Below are 23307 nucleotides of genomic sequence, written 5' to 3'. Positions count from 1 at the left end.
CCGGAATTAATCAACAGAAGAGGTGTGGTTTTTCATTATGATAACGCTAGACCTTACACATTTTAGCCACCCAGCAAAAATGAAGAGAGCTTAGCGGCTGCGAGGTGTTAATGCATCCGCCGTATAGTCCTGACCTTCCACATTCAAATTTCCACCTGTTTCGGTCTCTTCAGAATTCTTTAGGCAGTGTCAGGTTAACATCACGAGAGGACTGCTAAAACCAATTGTCGCGGTATTTTGATCAGAAGCCCCAAAATTTCTGTAGCAATGAGATCATGTCCCTACCTACAAGATCGCAAAAAGTTATTGAACAAAATGGTACCTACATACTGTAGTTAAATGTAAATGAACTATATTAAAAAAATGTGAATTTTCTTTAAAAATGCGAAGAAACTTTTTCCCCAACCTTATATTAAGTACTGAGACCTAGCACCGACTCGGTTTAGTGATTGGTCTACCAAAACAAATTTCACTGTGTCTGTATTAAATTGCATGTATTTAAAATTAACATTGCCTTTATTTAATTTTTACTTCATCACCATCTTAGGCCTCAGCCCAGAGTGGGCCTTAGCCTGGTCCAGTATGTTTCTCCAGACTGCTCTGTTCAGGGCTTTCTCCTTCCAGTTCCTGACACCGATAACTTTGAGGTCGTGCTCTACGCCATCTAACCATCGGAGTTTGGGCCTGCCACGACTTCTGCGGCCCTCTGGTTTGCCATATAGTAGTTATTTAATTTGTACGTTCTATACAATTATGTGGACATTTTAGACTCGTGGGGTATAGACTGTTGGCCGCTTTTTGGGAATTCCTTCAATACCAATTTATAATTATTTATGAAAGAAAAACAATTTTGTCGCTGGAACCTTTACGATGAATATTGGCTTTGTTTTAAAAATAGCCTTTAAGGATAATATAACACCAGCTTATAAGAAAGCTAATAACTTTAGTATGACAATTGTGTTAAAACATAATCTACGGCCTTACCTGGCACATGCCCAGGTGCAAAACAAATTTGCTTATGATCGTTTTGTGAAGTTGTTTTTTCTAGATAATAGACCGAATATAGTATGAACATTTAAAAAAAACCCACCAAATCTGACCCAATTTTTGGCAGCAAAAAAGTTAACAAATTACAGAATTTTGCGGTTGTGTTTGATTTACCTAAAACAATTTGTGTAAGTTGACTATTATGCTGTTGCGTTTGTCGACTGGGTTGCATTTAACTAGGTTTTGATGTTGCATCTGAACTTACCTTTGTCATCTACCCAATAAACGCAATGTACCCAGTGCTTAGCTACCTCTAAAGGGTTCTGTAGGTCTGTACAGCATATATGTAGAGCTGTCACAACTGTAAGTATATTAAGTATATATTAGATTAACATTACGTTAACATATTCTGAACACCAGCAGCCTCTGCGCCTGGCATAACTTTTCAAATAAAATCTCAAACAACATGCGTTCACTTGTTTCGTCTGTTTGTGTCTTATTACTACTACAGGGCAGACAAAGGTTCAGTGATTAACGTAATTATATTATATATGCAATACACATCTTCCGATTTCGAGTTTAAAGAAAAAAAACAAAACACGTTTTCTTCAAGGATCGCGTCAACAGAATGATATAATGGTAGCCTTCTCCGTAATTTTAGAATACTGTAAAATGTACTTTATGTGTATATTAATTAAAAATATACACCGTACGCTAAATAATGATTTTATATAAGTATTGTATTAAATCAGCGTAAAATTTAACAGATAGTGTCAGGAACTTGTCGAAAGTTTGTATGTACAAGTAAAAAAATTGTTTGTTCTAGGTTTGAAAGGAATGTTCTTCAGTCTAATGTTTGCTGGGGACGTTTTTTCTTACTTTTTGTTTAGTGAATCTGCGATTTCTGCGTTTAGTTGAATATTGGTTAAAACCGAAATATGTATGTAGTTTAGGAGTGGTCCCGGACAGCGCGCTCGACTCACGTATTATCCCGCTCGCGTCTGTGGACGGACGAGTTGGATCTGATTCAGTCGCCCTCCGGCACTCGCTCTCGTCAGCTCGCTTCGAAGCGTTACAGTGCGAGGCCGAAGATTTTGCTCCTTTCGTAAACTTAGTCACAATGAGGCTTTGTAACTTTTTCAAGTTCCTCTTGATTTTTAATTTATTTTCACTTATTTTAAGTGTGAAATTTTGCCCCCAAAAATGCCAGTGTCTCCGCAGCAAGGTGGGATGTCTACACCAAGATCTGCTGTCTATTCCTAAAACCCCGGCCGATACGCACACTCTGTAAGTATGCAACTTAAACTTATGCAACTTTAGAAGTATTCTCATTTTATTTTAAACTTGGTTTAGGTACTGTAGGGTATAAAAATAAATTTCAGATTACAAGACGGGACAGCGCGTGCGACCAAACGCGAAATGTTATTGTTGCGAGAGCATCTGTTACTGCTTGACCTTATTTTTGAATATTTGCAGAGCTATTAATAAATTCACCAATATGTTATCTGTTTCAAAAATAACAAAGGGCTTTTTAACATGGTTTTCTTTTTCTATGATCTATAATTACACAACGATTTCTTTAAAACTACGAATTCATATCTGTGATTTTTATTTAAGTACATTTTAATCAATAATTAGAAAAAATATACATATATGAAATCATTTGACGTAATTTCAACAATAAAATACACTTTTTTTAAACTACTCATAAGTCTTGTCTTAATGTCAAAATCACACCATGAAAAATATAATTTTGATGCTATCACTAGTTGAGCACATAGATTATTAATTTTATAGCTTTACAGAACAAGAAGTTCTTTGAATAACAGAATATGGCGTTGCGTGAGTCAGAACTTGCAAGTATGTTGTCATAAATAAAATTGTTCCTGAATAAACCGCAAAGTTCGTTAATTTTATAACTGTTTAATAATAGCGATGTTGCTAGGAACTAATGCATTTTATCAATGTTTTGACCTATAACATTCTGCTGTTATCCGTTCTTTATATAAGTTTTTTAATCAAAATACAAAATTAATTAATGAAGCGTACAAAGACATAAGATAAAACATAGTAGGTATTACAGTGTATTTTAGATTAAAACAAATACATACATAGTGATAATATATTTGCTAATACAAAAAAAAATAACAAAAGATATAACTATGGGCATATTTTGATTAAAAATATTATTTTAATTTAAAAAAAGTTTTATATGATGAGATTTTTTTTATGACTGGATGCTTGAAGTTCTTGCTTGAATCGACTTACGCGCCACCCGTTTTTCTTTTATGGTACTAGATCACAAATATTCACCGAAGTACCGAAAACAACTGTGCCAAGCTTATTATTATTTATTCAATTGGAGAATGAAGCACGAATGTACGAAAGACGTACAATAAAAATACACTGTTTTCATATTATACATAATAATATTATGTTTCAAGATAAAAAAATATACTTGAATATATAAATATTGTGAAATAAGGCTTATTGGGAGAAAGACAAAGATTTGTAGGGTTTATCCTTTGTCATTCAATTATGCTCATTTTATCACACGACTTCAAATAGCTTAATGCGTTTTAACGCTACGTTACTATTAGTTTAAATTCAGCAGGCAGGTTTTTTTTTTAGGAAATCCGCGCTTGAAGCCACTACTAAAGGAATAGCATCGCGTAATACGAATAGAAGTCTTCAACTTTAGAATTTTCTGTTTTAATTGTTATTATGTACTAGCTGACCCGGCAGACTTCGTAGTGCCTCAATCGATAAATAAAAGACCTAAACTATATTTAATTCCGAGAATTTTCATATTTATCTACCTTTTAAACCTTTCCTGGACTTCCACAAATAATTCAAGACCAAAATTAGCCAAATCGGTCCAGCCGTTCTCGAGTTTTAGCGAGACTAACGAACAGCAATTCATTTTTATATCATAATATATAGAATAAGTATTAGTTACCACCATCTTGTTTATTCTTGCCGAGAAACAATCATGGCTACCGGCTTGCAGGTGATATATATTCAATTCAGAATTCATGTTTCTGAGCGCCCATGTGCCTTGTAGCCACTTAGTACTTGAGTCGTCTATTATCAAAGGTGGCAATCTGTACATTTGGACAAAAATTTTTTATTGATATGTCAATACAGATTTATTTGAATATAATCGTCTCCTTCAAATAATACGGTTCAAAACCTGCATTAAATAAAGGTTAATAGTTAACCTGTTATTTATCTAAGATGTCGTTCCGAAGAGTTTTGTGACTGCCAATGGAATACAAAGTCAATAATTCGTTTTTCTGATTTACCAATCATTGTCCAAAAGTCAGATTGCCGCCTTTGATAATAGTCGACTCACTTGTTGGGCCGTGAATTCTTTCACACATATAATGCAATCAAACACACAAAACACGCAAAAGGTCTAGCTCGATAATAAAGTTGAAAACTTTTCCTTTAAACTTGTTTTAAATTCCTAGACTCTTATCTGTATTAATTTTTTTCATTTACTTTGTTGAAATTTAGTGATTGCTTATATCATACACACTAATTTCTTATGAAAAAGTCTCTGGGTTATCGTGTGATTTCGGTACACTAATATAATGCATTCCAGTAAGCTTTGATAATTATATTACGACTTCGTACAAGTCTTAAATAAGTTCAAGATAGTAACAAACAGCACGTCCCTTCTATATTTTGTCATCTTATCAAACTGGAATGTGATGTCATTGTTGTCATATTCGAAACAGCAAATGTTAGCCATTAACGTACCTATTTGGATAGTTGCGTCATTACGCTTAAATATATGAGAAAAATGCGTGATTAAAATATTCGAGAAGCCCAATAATAGAGCTATCTAGTCTAACATCATCAAGTCTAATAATATATAGCGGAATAGAATCTATATTTTACCAAAGTTACTCAGTGTAAATTCTTGCGGCTGCTAACTTCGAAACTTCCGTTTGGATCATACGAGCATTTCTGCACTTTTATAACATCGGAACACAAATGCGTTTTCTACTGCTCCAAACTTTAAATAAAAGCGCAAACGAAAAAAAATATTAATACATTTGTTCGTCTGGAAATTCGTTTGACGCAAACTTTTGAAAAGTACATTTAATTTTCGCGTTCATTATTTAAAATTTTGAATGCGAAACGTTTCAATCAAAAACAACTTTTATTGTATTTAGAATTTCAATAATTATTACAAACAGAATCAAAATATTCAATTAGCAAATATTCATGTAATTTTTCCATTTCCAAAATTCATTTCGGACGCACTAGAATAATTTAACTGTTCAAATTGCTGTGCGCTTTGAGTGTTTATTTTTGTTCATGAATAAAATTTTATAATTATAAGAGTTTTTCCCTTTTTAATCGCAGACTTGAAATTTAAAGATGTATTTGACATCCACTGATTCTAAGAATAAGTAATTACTTTCATCGAAATCGAATATAAGTTTCCGAAACCTTATCTTTTTAGTAATAGTTCTATTAAAAGTAAACGTAGCAGTAAATCATAAAACACGAGCAGGTGCATTCGAGACAACGCCGAGGTAATGGTTCCGTAGTCGGGATGAATGTTCACGTTTATATTTTAAAAGTAAACTAAGTATATATTTATAATAGTATCTTGCGCGCTTAACTTTTTTTAGTAGGGCGTAATCATAAATGTTTCATGTCTCAAGCACACCTCAATATAACAACATCAGAACGATATTCGTTGAATTTTTTATGTATACATATAATAAATATATAATAATACATCATACATATATTCTTAAAGTTATTCTAGGTGACGGCTGAAATTTAAGAGAGAAGGAAAACATTTGTTTTTTCCTCAGCGTACATGTTCCCAACTATTGATTTCAATAAACATTTTCCTTAACTATTAAGAAGACGAAGAATTTTTAATACCCGCATATAATAAATAGGTTAAAATATCCGACAGTAGGTATTACTATTACGTTTCACGTGAGCTCAACTCTTCTAATCTTTCGTTTATAAATTATTAATAATTTTCGATATTGTTAATAAAATTATGTTTACAATTACTTTAATTATACCTTCCTAATACTCGTATTATCAGAGTCATTAGGTAGTTGCGAGATACAAATATACGAACAGTGAATAACAAAATTTTGTTCAAAAGAGCTCCGTCTGAGGTAATTTTCCTATATAATTAAAATGTATGATTGAAGTATACCTAATAGGTATATTAAAACTTCGAACAGCCCAGAAACAAAATGATGTGACAACGTTTAAAAATGCTTTGATTCCGTTACGTTTTGAACTATTATTGGTTTTGAATATTCTATGAAATATTACGCTTTACTTTTTACCTATTGCACTAATTTTCGAGCAGTTAGCAACTCATTATGCTCCAGTCTCCATGGTTGTACTACTGCCAATTCACAAAAACTAGCCTCCATCCTGAGAAGAACTGGCAAGAAACTCAGCGGGCATGTCCTTTTTTTTAATATTAGTAGATGTTTTTTTAAATATTCATTTTTACAATGCGTATTATAACGTTACAATTATTGCAGTATTGAAATGCCCGGAGCGAGCAACTCATTCCCACTTTGTGCATTCTTCTACCTTAACGTAAAGCAAGTCGAATAGACCCACCGAACTTTAGAGCGCACTCGATCACTTTCTGTCAGTGTTTGTTAGTTCCCTCGTTCTCGAGCACGAACGTACAGGATGACCTATCGTACAAGTTTATTTAAATACACTCAGCCGTCGACCAACGGATGTTATATTTCATCTGAAATTCATGTCACATATAACGATAATAACAATGTATTTTTTGACGAATTCTCGTACCTACTGGCCATCCACATATCGACATCTACAATGCGGGTCGATCAGCTTTTATGCTTCATCAGATAATATACTTCGCACTGCATTTACAAGAATTCTTCTCTTTATCTATGTCTCTATCCTATGTGGAATTACTATTCAAAAGACGTGTTACAAACAAGCACGTGCTGGCACGATAATTCTGCCTATTTCCGCAGCGATGCCATCATTTGTCAAGTGTGCTTAGTGCGAGTTTCTTAACGTTCTCGATAGTGTAAAAGTTAACTCTAATTTGTATGGAGTTGGAACGTTTGCCTACGTTTGCCACAAGGGGTGCTGTTACAACTGCATATTTAATTCAATATATTTATATTCATTTAATAAATTAATTATTAATCGCTATCGAGATCGTTAAAAAACTCGCACTAAGCACACAAGTCTGAAAAGATAGCGGCGGTGCTCGCATTATAGTGTTTATGGACCCCAGTAACTATTTAACTTCAAGTGGGTCGTGATTAATCAAAGAGTTATAATTCGTTCCGGTACTGTAATTACGTATTAGCCTTCATGGTACGTTCGTTTGCTATTTTCGGAGTACGTAGGTATAAGGTTAGCATTATTGTTGAGCCGAACTGAACTTCGTGTTAGCGAAATCTATGAACCATGGCAGAGGAGCGGCAGCCTCACCCAGGCTTTTGAATTCGATGCTCGTAAATAAATCAATAACGACGGTATACACACAAATAAAATTAAAACTCACGGACGAGTAATATCTCAAAAAGAAACATGACGAACTATCTGTTTTCTTTTTCTTCTTCAATTTATTGCTCACAAAGTTCCTTGCACCTTGCACATTGCAAAGGTTTTATTTACAGTCGGGTTAATCAAAATAAATGAGATTAATTGTAAAATATGAAATACCTTTTATGGGTTCTCTTTAAAAGCGTTCGCGATAGAACAAAATCACTTTCAATAGAAAATGTTCAATTTAATAATACAAATACCGTGTTACCTCGTTCCTAGAATCTAATACCTCAAAGCAACACCGCAAAGTATGTGACTGGAGCTAACTGAGCATAAATCTAATTTTATGCCCAGGCTTTTTTTTTCCGATCGACGGAGAAGTACTTTATAAAAAAGTTTGATTGTTGAATCCAACTTTTTGTCACGGCAAAAGGCTAATTTAATTGCGAGTGTCGTTGCCTTTGAAAAGTTGAAAGCTCGGAACCAATAAATAGAAGCAAAGTTGTAATTAGCAGGTTTCAACTTTGCATCATGATACTTAGACTACCAGTCGCTTTCTATATACGTACAAATGTATATATGTATAGTATATACTTACATAAATACAATATAATGAACGTATAAAGTTGACGTCATAGAAAAAGTGACTATTAACTTAATGATGTGTAAGATAAATTGATTTTGAATAATTATAAAATGAAATTTGAGTGCCTTTGTTCCCAATAAGGATTCCTTCGACCAAACGATCACCCATGGGATTATTTATCAAAAAATAATAAAAAAAACTTACTAGAATACATTTTTTTCGAACACAAAAAACATGGCTTGCTTGGTTTATAAAGGCTTTAATAATAATAAAAAAAACAGTGTAGTTTGGAACTTAAAAGATACTTATCAAGTCATTTGATTGAGAACGCCTTTTGAAACTTGTGGAAACAATTTTTACTGCCAGGTGCTTTGGTCTAATAAGTGACTGTCGATAAATAAAGAAGCTACTCACTCTTATATTATATGAGTTAGCGTCCGGTACCACCTACCCTTATTGAGGTATTGGAGCTATTATAGTAAATGGATTCCCCAGTGCTAAAAAAAAAGAGAAACCGAGAACAATCCTGGTTTAGAACTAAATATTTCGATAAGATTTTTCTTGACTCGAACACACTCGTACACGTGAGATATATCGATATTTCATTTAGTTATTTGTTTCACATGTATTATTTATTGATCATTGCTTGATTAAATAATGTTCTTATTTACAAATTTTGTTTGATTATACGATACAAATAATATCATTGATTTCTCACTGTCATATCACGATAATATACTACGTAATACCACGTAATACTGACTTATTAAAAAAAAGGAGGCCAGCGTAAGAGCCGTACAGTGAATTATGAAAACAAAAGAGGTAACTAGATTCGGAAATTATTTGAAAATACTGTATCACTCTTTCAAGGTAAGCTATGAACTATAATAAGAATTCACTGTATCACTATGTCAATGAAAGCTATGAACTATAATAAGAAGTCACTGTCTCACTCTGTCAATGAAAGCTATGAACTTTTAATACGAATTCACTGTATCACTCTGTCAACGAAAGCTATGAACTATAAATAAGAATTCTTAATCAGAATGGTTTGTTAGTTAAGAAATAAAGAAAGGATATTTTACAATTTTGCTAAATTACTTTTAATTTTTTTAGCTTGTTATTGTATAGCAAGTAATGTTTGTGCATACAGGTTTTCAAATAGGTGAAAATAAATAAATAAAAAGTTTTTCATAAAGTAAAACATTTAATCAATGTTGAAAAAGTTGAAGTGTTGGTATATTGAATAAGACTAATTGGGTACGCTTACGCGATCAATGCTCTACGCTTCGAACGAACAGACTTGAGCGCGAAACTTTTTATCTACATCTTACCTGAGCTCGGGAAGCTTTTAGCTTTGTGTCAGAGTGCACTCAAGCAACTCGTGAACTGCAATGTAAAATACAAAGTGCCTATTTAATTTCGAACTTTCAAGATTTCAGTGAACATCTCTGTATTGCTTGAAATTTGACGCTTATTATTTGAAATGACTCGGTAGTCTATTCGCTTTATTGAATTATAAATAGCGGCTCTTGTGGTTGAGAAACGACTGGTTTTTGATCAGAACTCATATTAAATTGTACATTATAGTTTTGCAGTTTATTCCGTACATTACTGTAATATCGTCATAGGTTTTTATATTATTTAAGTGTATGTTTATAGGGTTTATGTTCTCAGTCTGCTATTGCGATTGTGACATAATGATCTGTCATTTCCACTTTTGTTATTATTTTGAATAGTTTTGTTCATCTATCAATACGATAGCGTCAAATTTATGGTTTTATATTTGTATGGCGTATCTACTATGATAATCGAATTGGAATAATCTTTAAAAATCGGTAATCATATAAATTCGGTTGATTGCGATGTCAAATTACATATTTTAATAGACCTTTAATTCCGCTAATTCGAAATGACGGGAAACACAAAACGATATCTGATATTTTAAACTGAATAAGAAATAAAAGCATTAAGTTGATCCGAAGAACTGGTTTTGCAATGAGGTCCTTACAAAATCGAGTTTTTACTGTCCGAGGTTTATATGCAATATAATATGGCTATAAGTAAACAAAGTGCGTATATGATACCGACGTAGCCCTACTATAATATACGTTAAGTAATCAACATCGTTAAATAATATATATGTACCTAAAACATATTAAGGTTCAGAGGTATTCATAGTTACGAAGGACTGACCCGAATGACAGGTAACATCTGGTACTACCGATCAACATCATCGTATCTTAAAATATAAATCGCAATAGAAACGTTGTAAAACAGTAAAATTGAGAACTTATTGGAAGTATTTTTTACTGCCAAGTGATTAGTATAAAGCACAGTTTTACAGTTATTATAGTATAGTATAGAAGGAGTAATAATGTATAGATTTCTTTTTTCATAATTCTTTAATTATTTCATTAAGATACATACAAGTTTTGATTCAAGTCAGTGAAAAGAAGAAATATATGGGTACTTGAACTAAATCCAGTCATGGTGATTTTGGTAGCAACGAGGAAAATTATCTCTATAAATAGGCCACCTGCGCGAAAACAAAACACGGCGAGGTGGAGCAATTTCAAAAAGACGATTATGTGAGGGGGGACGGGCTAATGATTTTATATTTATATATGAAATCGATCGAAATCGATTTGTAATACATATGTATAACAATCATCTACACAAATTACACAGAGCGCTTGTCACAATAACATTAGGCTGAATACTTGTTAGATTTTTTGAATACCTAACCCTAAAACTTATCTTGAAGTTTCATAATACAAGAGAGAGAAGCGTTACCTATTTTAGAACCTGTCAATTCCTATAGAGTTCTAGTTTCGTATCGAATGAACATGACGCATTACGTAAGGAGTCTTGTCAAAGCGGGACTAGCAGTATATCCCCAAATAGAATACCGTAAGTTTAAATATTTCATGCTTCAGACATTTCATATGCGATTTGGAAAACAGCTCTACTGCTAAATCCTACGAAGTAAATACCGGTAAAGGTAAACTCTCAGTTAGTTTGCAAATGTATAAAATACAAAGTTACCAGGGTACTCGTAAATTACACTGAATAGTAGGTACCGAATTAATGTTGGACGCCAACATACATTTCGGTCGCTGCACTGGCAGGATAAATAGCAACTACTAAACTAACTGCCTCAGGAAAATGATTCGCCCGGCACAACTTTAATAGATATTTTGATAAATAAATTTACTAATATTTTCGCGTACATATATCTCCGTTATACTGTTGGATTATTTCAATAATTTCCTTACTTCTGCTCAGATTTTAATGTTGTTTTTGTCGATCAACTTTTATTGTGGATCGATGAAAGTATTTAGCTAGTTAATACATTCCTAAGTGTCGAAACACCGTGAAAAATGATCGTACCACAAATACATATTATTATGTTTCACGGCGTTCCACTCAGACTTCATTCAATTATTAGTCTCGCTTGAAAATATAATGTAATGAACTTTAAACTTAACTTTTTATTATACATCACGCTTTCAAACCGTAACTGATTGTTTGATCTTTACGTGAATATCAGTTTGCTCGGAAACGACATACTTGTCTCGCTTGTCTAATGGAAACGTAGCAATTTCTCTGAACCATATAAATTCGAGTGTAAAGTATATCGAAGGAGTTCTTTGATTTTTATAGGTTTCGTACTTATTACCGAGTAATATTTGTTTTTTTTTATATCTCAGATCGTTTTTGTCATAGAAATAAATTTATAAATTCTAACTAAACAATGATACTGAGAAATTTGACGTGTGCTCGAATATACTTATGGCAGGGCTGTTTTTGTTTGAAGTGAACATTTGTGACCGAATAATCCACTTCTGTAAAAATAATTATATTTACACGTGTCTAGGGTTTCTGTTCATTACTGCACCTGGCAATCAGAGTGTATTATTACACGGTCAATATTTATTTTATTCTTTGCGAGTATTGAAAAGGATTGCTTGAATTAAATTTATCGAGGCTTCATTTAAATTATTTTCAATGAAAGCCTTTTGTATACAACCGATAGGCTTCTACCTTCCATAATCGAAACGATAATTGCTTCGCGGCAGAAAATAGCGAGATCTTTACTTTCACATATTCAATAAATTTGAATACCTAAAGTGTAATCTATACTAATATATAAATCTACAGTGGTTTTTACGGATGTTCTGTTATAACTACCGAACCATGCATCCGAATGACTTGAAACTTGGTATCCAAATACATATACCTAATGGATAGGCTAATATTTATATGAGCGTTGGACTCCCTAATAACAATGACTAATAGCAATCCCTAATAACAATGAAAAAATTATAATGTTAATTTTAAATGCCCAGCGAAGCGGGCGAGTACGGCTAGTGGTTAAGCCCACTGAGTTTCTCGCCGGATCTTCTCAGTGGGTCGCGTTTCCGATCCGGTGGTAGATTCTGCGAAGCACTGCTCTTGCTAGGGTCAGTGTTAGCAACTCTCCGGTTGAGCCCCGCGAGCTCACCTACTAACGTCAGGGTGAAGCTGAAATAGCCTCTCAAGGCTATCAGCATAGGAAGGGGAAAAAAAAAAAAAAAAAAAAAAACGGCTAGTGGTATCTAAAAATGTTTTTGTTTTTCAGGGACGTTCGTTTTAATTTGATTCAAGAGATCGAGCCTGGTGTGTTCAATCATCTGCATCAACTACGGTCACTACTCCTGAACGACAATCATCTGCGAGCACTGCGCTCTGGAGCATTCCATGGACTACGACGCCTCAAGTACTTGTATCTATATCGCAATCGCATAAAACACATCGACTCTGATGTTTTCCAGGATCTAAAGCATTTGGAACAGCTGTAAGTACTTATAGCTTATAATCCGATATGCTAATTTAAATAGGTAATTGTGAAAGTGGGAAGTGAAAACTAAATCTGGCTTTTCCCAAATAAGACTGACCAGAATAGGTAAGTTATTCCGGATATGTGGCTCGTTTTTTAGTAAGGAGGAAATCGGCGATATTTCGCCTACACGCTGGGAAAGTCCTCTGTCGCCCAGCCAGCCTCAGATGAGACAGAACTAAAACGAATCAGGTGGGGTTAGGGTGAAGCGGTTCAAGCGGAGTGGCTTTCTCTTTCTCACTTTACCTTTACGGGACGCTAAATCATGTGCTGTAGGCATCACGCCTTGTTATTTGGCGGTCTGAAGTCCCTTTAGAGTGCACCGCCAACAAATAACCTCGGAATACCCCGCTGTGTCATAACCAGCTTGGGTCAAAGATAGCGGTCATCCATCACCCGGTTGTCCTTACGCACGCTTCGTGTAGAGCAGCTTAGGTCTTCTTTGGTCTCCCTAGCTAGTCTCCGAATCCGTATGTGAATGACCCCGAAAAACTATGGAGACGGTACTCGGGTAAGATCCCAATCGTGTTCCCGACTCGATACCCACGGGTCGATGCGGATAGGCTCCTGACGAAGCGTCATTGCCGAGCCACAAGTCTGTACAGATTTGTGAGACTAGTCCTCGTCAGTTATCACCACTATGGCTGTACTAAAAATTAAAATAACAAATGCAACTAATTGTTTGAATAATTTTGAAGCTCTACTTTGAATTAGAAAATATTAAATACACAAATAAATAAAAACAGTTAAAAGTATTCACTTTAAAAAAAACGTTACTTGGTTATCTACATTATCTGAAAAAACGTGGAAATAGTTAAAACTATATTATTGGAAAAATATGTACTTCAGATCAGATAAACTAATTAAAAAAAAATATATATATGTATCATTCAAACAAGTGAAGAACAGTTCTCATTCATTCAACATTCGTTATTGAAAACCTTCATTTAGTGAGGAGGTAGGATCCTTCAGAATAACTAGGAAATTTCATTTCACCGTTTCTCGTTATCCATATTGAATATTTCATTTTGTGTTCGTTCATTCGTGTCGGTGGTTATTTTTTACAAATAAATCTATTGTGAATATATACGTAAAGGGAAAATTTCAGTATGTTTTGAAATGTTAAATAAATACTACTTATAGGAGGTTTTCAGTTTTATATGTAATTTAAAAGAAGAATGATTGCTTTAGGAAGCAAAACATGTGGTGGTTTCAATTTCACAAGCAAGTTCTTGTTTAAACTGACATAACCCGAATATTTAGGATGCTTCTTATTCAGTCGGTACCGTGACTGCAACCATATCGCCTCAAACGCAAATATCTGATAAGATAACCGATATACTTGAGAAACCCTTACGGAATTTAGTTTTTAGTCCTCTAGATTTTACTTTGTATAGCTTTGACTATAGGTAGAATTTAATTGATATAAAAGAAAGCTTCTATATTTATACAGAGTAGTGAAAAAGTATTTCAAACATCGATATTAGGACGACTTGTGTCCGAGATCATCTAAAACTAAACACGGCCATTAAATTGCTAATGAATGATATACATATTTCGCATGTCATAGCTTTGTACAGTTTGCAAATTAAATACGTACATACGTATTATGTTCACGAGCTTCTTTCACGATTTAGGAATAACGTTGTGTAGTGAAAATCATATTCGCAGATTTTATCGATACATGCAAGGGTACGTTTGCGTACATGTTGTGCGTTCGCTAGATTAAGTACCACAATCTGGCCTATTTCTACAGCGAAACAAGTTCCGGTATGAAGCACGGGGCAGCCCTACAATACAATTGTGAATTCGATCTCGTGTAGCAACGTGTGTGTGCCGGTATTCACGTTGTGTGTGTGTGTGTATCGAATTCGATAACCACTTACTATTAAGGCATAGTGAGCTCCTCTCGAAACTTAGAGCAGCTTAATAAAGAATTCGCGCAACATGTCTTGCAAATTTAAGATATTCAGACCCATGTTTCAAGAATACAAATATGTATTATAAAAATTAAACCAATCGAAGGTAATTAATTATTATGTAATAACGATATCTAAATAGGTATCTAGCACAAAATATATTTTGTTAAGACAGAGCCTTAAAAACAGAATTTATTCACAACAAAATCACTTTTACATCATTCATCTTCTATCATTCATAGTAATTATGCTTGAGTATACATAATAATCTAAGAATTTTTAATAAATTAGTGTATGGTACGTGGCTGTAGAAACGAGGCCGCGTCCCGCCAACAAACTGAACAGTTTGGAGGGCTCGTAATATTTACTTATAATGCTTACTTACTTATCAGCGAAAAGAAGTCAAATATTGCAAAATTTGATAAGAAGATTTACTTACTTATTAACATCGAGTGTATCGGAATGCAAACCTCATATGTCATGTCGGCAATAGCATCACATGCAAACCGAATTTGAGTGATACTGCTAATAGTTAGCAAACAAAATGGTGTCATTGGTGATTGATAAAATTGTCGAAATGTTACAAATCGTTCAAAAACATCAAAGTGAACTGTCACTGTGTCGCTGACCGACGAAAGTGGCAATAAACAAATGACAATTCATCGAATAAATACTAATATGCTCAGTAATAAGCGAGTGACTTGAGGAGAGGTCGTAAAAATACATGATTACATATCCAAATGCAAAAAAATAGTTGCTACATATTTTGTACTATCACAGTTCAGATAGGCAGATGACGCTTGATGTTAAGCGGTTGGCCTATAGATACTGCACCGTATGAATGCCATTGCAAATCATAAGACATAAAATTGAAGTCTCAGATACATTGTTACTTAACACATGTGTCGTCAGTGACTTTCACGCTCTATTCCTTGAGCCTTGATACCATCGTTAAATATCAAAATCGGAAATATGTTTGAAAATTTGTGACTTTGATTGTCGCAGGACTTATTGTAAGTCTAAGCACGGATAACTAGCTACCATCCTGCTCTTCTCTGTTGTGATATGGTCGTGCGTTCCTGTTTGAAGGGTGGGCCAGCCGCTATTTTATAAATGAGACTTTTTTGTTGGTGGTAGGACCTCTTGAGAGTACGCGCGGGTAGGTACCACCGCCCTGCCTATTTCTGCCGTAAGCAGTAATGCGTTTCGGTTTGAAGGGTGGGGCAGCCGTTGTAACTATACTTGAGACCTTAGAACTGATATCTCAAGGTGAGTGGCGAATTTATGTCGTAGATGTTTATGGGCTCCAGTAACCACTTAACAGCAGGTGGGCTGTGAGCTCGTCCATCCATCTAAGTAATAAAATAAAAAAACTTCAACCTCATCAATTTAAGGCGCAAGCAGCATTCACGTTGTGATACCTCCGGGCTTCGGTCATGACATAACACCAAACAGGTCGAAAGCACCCAAGTCTTTCTATGCAATAATTACAAATTACCAGTTGTCCTACCATTTAAACGATGGTAGTACAAAAATTATGTAATCTTAATATTTATGTACAGTCTGCGAATGCGCAACTATCTGTCTCTTTTTGGTTTATATGTTTTTGCAGCAGTTGTCTCAATTTACGTACTGGTATTTTAAAGCTTCAGTACCTACCATAATGAATCTTAAATGAACCTAAGTGTGATTCATATAATGATGTAATTGGAAAAATTGTGTTATAGTGATTTCATTAACATGGATAAAAAGTAATTTTGTTTAAGGAAGACTGTTTATCTTGTTTCCACATAACTCCAGAATTATCCATTCAATAAATAAATATATTATTCTTTTGCTACAGTTTTGTCGAATTGCGAAATATACTTATGTTCTCTAACGCGGTGAAAATAAGGCGCCGATTTTCTTCAAACATGAAAAATAGATTGATTTTCAAAATTCGTATAAAAGAGAAAATAGAAAACGTACATATCTATTATTAAATTACAGTCGTCATCCTCAGGATACGATTCAATAATGTAACGAAAATTTATTTCCATTGTGTACATCAATTCTAATAAAGGCACATTTAGTGTGTTTAATATTCATTTACGTTTATGATTGGTGAATGTTGTCAATTTATTTAATCGCACTGTCTACGTGCTTGTCTGCTTTTAAACTTTATTCAGAATTAAAATTGCATATTGTATAGGCAGTATAGGGTACTTAAATATTATGTTAGAATTTAGTTAGTTTTTAGCTGTAGGCTGGACGGCTATTTTCCAGGCTCTTGGTATTGTTGGTACAGAAGATAAACGGTAGCAATCTCTGATTTGCTAAGCCATAGACTCATGAAATCTATGAGTGAAAAAAGTTGCTTTTCACATTAAATACTTGTATAAAGCATTTTAAAAATTCTCTATCCCGACAAATTTTATTTTCAGATATCTGCACGTGAATGAAATACATCACATTGAACCAGAAACTTTCTCGAATCTTCCGCGTCTGGACCGACTGTGAGTGATTAGAATTATTTGTTTATCAAACATTTTAAATCAAGTGTCTGTTAACTTTCAATTTTGTCGGAACGGCTACATCTATTTTCGTACTTTATTTTGAAATTAACTTTTCCAGGTATTTACATAATAACAAATTGAAGAGTATTCCATATGGCTCATTTCAAGGAATGCCAAAGTTAAGGAAACTCCGTTTAGATAGTAATGCATTGATCTGCGATTGTTCTATACTATGGTTCATCCGTATGCTGGAGAATAACGAATGGATGCATGTGGCGGCAACTTGTTACCAACCAGCCTCCGTCACTGGAACCTCCCTAGCCGCTATGAAGCACCATGACCTTCCTTGCCGTGAGTGCCGTGTGACGCAAATTCTTAGTGGTTGTTAAAGATTGATATCAATGAAAGATGTTTTTGTGTTTCATGTAGTGTTATTATTGGGATAGCTTGTTTAATGTTAGTATTACTTTCAGAACAACCTCAATTCGAATCCGAACCAAACGATGTTGAAGTGAGTTTTGGAGAAAATGCAGTTTTCACATGTGTGGCGACTGGTGAACCAGCACCTGAAATTCTTTGGCTTCGTGATTCAGAAGTTATTCCATTAAATGAAAATCGATACGAAATTTTCGACAACGGAACGCTTATGGTTCATGAAGCTAATGAAAACGATGATGGCTTGTTTGAATGCATGGCAAAAAATGTGGCAGGAAAAGCTCATTCTAAACCGGCAAAAATGATTGTACGAAGAAAAGCGGAAGAACATAAAAGTGAGACTACATATATTTTTTTAAATTTTTTTTTATTGCATAGTTGGGTGGACGAGCTCACAGCCCACCTGCTGTTAAGTGGTTACCAGAGCCCATAGACATCTACAACGTCAATCATACACATCTACAATGGCGCCGCCCACCTTGAGATATGAGTTCTAAGGTTTCAGTATAGTTACAACGGCTGCCCCACCCTTTAAACCGAAACGCATTACCTCTTCACGGCAGAAATGGCAGGGTGGTGGTACCTACCCGTGCGGATTCACATGTGGTCCTACTACCAGTAATTACGCACATTATAATTTTACGGGTTTGATTTTTAATACACGATGTTATTCCTTCACCGTGGAAGTCAATCGTGCCAATTAAGTACGTATTTCATTACAAAAATTGGTACCCGCCTGCGGGATTCGAAATAATTCGAATACCGGTGCATCGCTACACACGATTGCACCGGACGTCTTATCCTTTAAGCCACGACGACAACTAAACAACGACAACTAATATGGAAGTTTAAAAGAAAATTGATATGGATTACTTCATTTTTATTTCTTCATTCTTTTATTTTTATTTTTTATAGGTCCCGCTCCTCCGGTATTCGTTTCGACGCCACAAAAACGATTCGCCAAAATTAATGAAACTTCGGTGATGTTTGATTGCACTGCTACTGGATTTCCCAAGCCGCATGTGGCCTGGTATTTTAACGGAGAAAGAATGTTATTAAACGAGCGCATAATTTTACAACATAATGGATCTATTCTTATCAAAAATGTTCAAAATTCAGATGCGGGTGTTTACACATGTCAAGTTGAAAACATACATGGAAAAATATCTGCATCTGTTCCATTAGAGGTTACTGGTGAGTATTTTGTATTAGAAAACTTAATTAACCTCTTATAAATGTAATATTTCGATTATAAATTTTATATTTTATTTCAGCTCCGCCATCTTTTATAGTGGTTCCCACGAATCAGACAGCTATTATCGGAGATAACGTTTGGTTTACGTGTAAAGCGAAGGGAACTCCAAAACCTTCGATTAAATGGTATAGAAATACGGTAATATTACCTATAACTGAAAATATTGTGCTGAGTGATGATAATCAAAATTTAACTTTATTGGAAGTGACTAGAGATGATGATGCTATATATCACTGCAGAGCAGAAAATGATGGAGGTATGATTGAAGCATCTGCTGTTCTAACACTCGAACAGGTAGAAATCATTCCTCCTCGTATCGTTTTGAAGCCAGAAGATATGGATGCATTTAAAGAAACTTCAGTGCAAATGCCTTGCGAAATCGAAAGTGTGCCACCTGCTTCGATTGATTGGAGGAAAGATGGTTCAAGAATCGTAGAAGATGATAGAATTTCGATAACAGTGATTGGTAGCCTCATAATAAGAAACGTCTCCGTAACCGATACTGGTCGATATGAATGTTCAGCTTTTAATGATTATGGTCGTGATACAGCATCCGTTTTTCTTACTGTTAAGGACAACCTTTTACCAGGGGACGCGTACGTAAACATAGCTTTGACACAAGCTATGCGGGACGTAGACCAAGCCATTGAAAGAACAGTTGACCAATTATTTAAAAATCGAAGTGCCGTAGTTAATATCGGCGATCTTTATAGAATGACCAGGTTCCCTAATGCACCCGAACGTGAAGTAGCAAGAGCAGCAGAAATTTATGAAAGGACTTTAGATAAATTAAAAGAATATATACAGAGCGGAAAGAAGTTAAGTACAGCTGAACCATTTAATTATCAAAGCGTACTATCAAACCAACACCTCGAAGTAATTGCAAGACTATCTGGATGTGTGGCCCACAGAGAAGAAAAAGACTGCTCTGACATGTGTTACCATAGTAAATACCGTTCACTTGATGGCAGTTGTAACAACTTTGCACATCCTATGTGGGGTACATCACTTTCAGGATTCAGAAGAATTCTTTATCCTATTTACGAAAACGGTTTTAGCCAACCAATTGGGTGGAATAAAGATTTAAAATATAACGGTTTTACATTACCAAGTGCACGATTGATATCTACTGCTATTATAACGACTACCGAAATAACACAGGATATAGAAATAACGCATATGACTATGCAATGGGGACAGTGGTTAGATCATGATTTGGATCACGCATTACCCCCTGTAAGTTCTCAAACTTGGGATGGTGTTGATTGTAAGAAAACTTGCGACTATGCTCCTCCTTGTTTTCCGATTGATGTACCCTTAAACGATCCTAGAGTGAATAATCGGCGATGCATTGATTTTATAAGAACGAGCTCTGTTTGTGGTTCAGGAACAACTTCTGTTCTTTTCGGTACTTTGCAAACAAGAGAACAGATTAATCAACTTACTTCTTTTCTTGACGCTTCACAAGTGTACGGTTTTGAAAAATCAGTGGCAGAAGACCTTCGTGATCTAACCAATGATAATGGATTACTCAGAGTCGGTGCCACATTTCCTGGTAGAAAACCGTTACTACCAACATCAGGCTTAAACGGAATGGACTGTCGACGTAATTTAGAAGAGAGCACGCGAAGTTGTTTTGTGGCTGGTGATATTAGAGCAAATGAGCAAATTGGTCTAGCAGCTATGCACACCATTTGGATGCGAGAGCACAATCGTATAGCCCTTCAATTAAAAGCCTTGAATCCATTTTGGGATGGCGACAGAGTTTACCAAGAAGCAAGAAAAGTTGTGGGTGCTCAAATGCAATTTATCACTTATGAACATTGGCTGCCTATCATATTAGGTCCGGAAGGATATGATCAATTGGGAAAATATAAACAATACGATAATCGTCTTAATCCATCAATATCTAATGTTTTTGCCACAGCTGCTCTTCGCTTTGGACATTCTTTGATCAATCCTGTACTTCATCGGTATGACGAAAACTTTGAAACTATACCCCAGGGTCACTTATTGCTTCGTAATGCATTTTTTTCACCATGGAGATTAGTTGACGAAGGTGGAGTAGACCCTTTGCTGCGAGGAATGTTTACAACACCAGCAAAATTGAAAACATCTAAACAAAATCTTAATTCAGAACTGACGGAAAAGCTATTCTACAGCGCACATGCTGTAGCTCTTGATTTAGCTGCCATTAATATACAAAGGGGCCGAGACCACGCTATACCTCCATACACTAAGTGGCGTCAGTTTTGTAATATGAGTGAAGTTAACGACTTTGACGATTTGTCTGGTGAAATAAGCGATAAAGAAGTAAGGGACAAATTACAGGAGCTTTACGGATCAGTTCACAATATAGATGTTTGGGTAGGAGGAATTTTAGAAGATCAGGTTGAAGGTGGCAAAGTCGGTCCCTTATTTAGATGTTTATTAATGGAGCAATTTGTTCGTTTACGCGATGGCGATCGATTTTGGTATGAAAACCCAAGCGTGTTTAAACCCGATCAACTTCGACAGATAAAGGAAACAAGTCTAGCTCGAATCTTGTGTGACAATGGCGATAATATTGATACAATTAGCGAAAACGTATTTTACTTACCGGAAGTACAAGATGGGCTTGTATCTTGTGAAGATTTGCCATCAATGGATCTTCGTTTCTGGGCTGACTGTGAATCTTGTAATTTTGATCTTGATACAGAGAGAGAGAAGCGGCGAGCTCGAAGAGATGTTGATTCCAATATTACAAACGGCCGCTTTAATAAATTGGAACATTTACAAAATGATTTAGTACATACCATTGAGATGCTTAAGAAAAGAATCGAAATACTCGAAGCTACCTGTAAAGCGAACGATACTCTTTCTTTCAGTAATGAATTTCCATTCGAGGAAGAGTAAATTAGTCATGTATTCTACTTACATATTGTACTTCTGATGTTTCAACATTCGAACTACATTAATTAATTATTACTACATAAAGTTTTTCAAAATAGTTCTAAGGATCTATGATATTGTCAAACAGTAGCCATTTATTAAGTGCACATGCACTTTGTAATGAGCCTATTATTAATACATGTGTTAATGTTTAGTTTAATAACAATACTATATTCAAAAATAAAAATATTGATAATAAGCTTATGAGTCTAGTCCATATTTGTTTTTTAATTAATTTTTGGCGGCATATCAAACATTTTTGTGTTGTTTACATATTTTTTACAAACAGAACTGAACAACTATTATTCAGTTTTTTCACCTTCTATTTTGGCTATGTTTTTTCAAGATATGTGTTTGAGAATTCGGGTTTGTTGATGGTGACCTGGAGTTCTTGCGCTTCACCTGGACTTCTGGTCGAGCTAGAAGAGTCAGTCGCAACCTAGTGGAATTACTAATAGCTGTCCGACAGTAGGCCTATAATTTCAAGGTTAACAATTTCATGAATGGTCGTTGTAGACGGTGACTGCTCTGATACCATGACCATTAACGATGGCGTTCCAAAAGGTTCGGTGCTCTTCCCCACGCTTTTCATCCTGTATATCAATGACATGCTGTCTATTGATGGCATGCATTGCTATGCGGATCCAACAAAGTCCAACCGCCCGCCACCGGAGTAGAGTTCATCCATACTACCTGAAGCCACTGCGGTCATCCACAGTGCGTTTCCAGAGATGTTTTTTGCCACGTACCATCCGGCTATGGAATGAGCTCCCCTCCACCGTGTTTTCCGCTATGACATGTCCTTCTTCAAACGAGACTTGCGGAGAGTATTAAGCGGTAGGCAGCGGCTTGGCTCTGCCCCTGGCATTGCTGAAGTCCATGGGCGACGCTAACCACTCATCATCAGTTGGGCCTTATGATTGTCTGCCTACAAAGGCAATAAAAAAATATTTTTTTTTAGAATCTGAATCGAGACTATTAAAATCTGGGGAAAAATTTAGGTTAATATGGTTTAAAACTATGGGCTTAATGTCATATCAAGAGCATAGTGACCTGTTTTGATTGCTACTAAACTACTAACATTAGGCCTGGTAGCTGGTAGAATTGCAGAGTGGAACATTAAAAAAATCTTTATTTAAAGTGGATTCAATCATTTTAAATTCACTTTACTATATTATTATAATGTATTGAAAATAAGTTGCATAATATAATGATTAATATAATCAATAATCATTAACATCACATATAAAAGACCTTTTGAAGCCATTGTGGCCTAA

General features: G+C 35.0%; 1 protein-coding gene across 1 annotated transcript; it reads left to right on the top strand.

The window, feature by feature from the left end:
* The first annotated feature begins 482 nt into the window (after positions 1 to 482).
* LOC101736769 (peroxidasin) lies at positions 483 to 22247 on the top strand. Its single transcript, XM_004929788.5, has 7 exons — positions 483 to 2274; positions 12738 to 12953; positions 17338 to 17409; positions 17528 to 17760; positions 17883 to 18179; positions 18760 to 19038; positions 19119 to 22247. Exons 1-7 carry the CDS (start codon positions 2108 to 2110, stop codon positions 21992 to 21994), a joined length of 4140 nt encoding a protein of 1379 aa, XP_004929845.2. The 5' UTR covers positions 483 to 2107; the 3' UTR covers positions 21995 to 22247.
* The last annotated feature ends 1060 nt before the right edge of the window (positions 22248 to 23307 follow it).

The sequence above is a fragment of the Bombyx mori genome, chromosome 1, assembly GCF_030269925.1.
Source record: "Bombyx mori chromosome 1, ASM3026992v2".
Taxonomy (NCBI): domain Eukaryota; kingdom Metazoa; phylum Arthropoda; class Insecta; order Lepidoptera; family Bombycidae; genus Bombyx; species Bombyx mori.
The sequence above is the reverse complement of the archived record's forward strand: the minus strand, read 5'-3'. Positions and strand labels throughout refer to the sequence as shown.

What these genes read in the sequence shown, in the direction of transcription:
- LOC101736769 (XM_004929788.5), top strand. Translation starts at nt 2,108, where the DNA reads ATGAGGCTTTGTAACTTTTTCAAGTTCCTCTTGATTTTTAATTTATTT. An exon ending in CCGGCCGATACGCACACTCT is followed by an intron (nt 2,275 to 12,737) that starts GTAAGTATGCAA and finishes TTTGTTTTTCAG; the next exon opens with GGACGTTCGTTTTAATTTGA. An exon ending in AAAAGCGGAAGAACATAAAA is followed by an intron (nt 18,180 to 18,759) that starts GTGAGACTACAT and finishes TATTTTTTATAG; the next exon opens with GTCCCGCTCCTCCGGTATTC.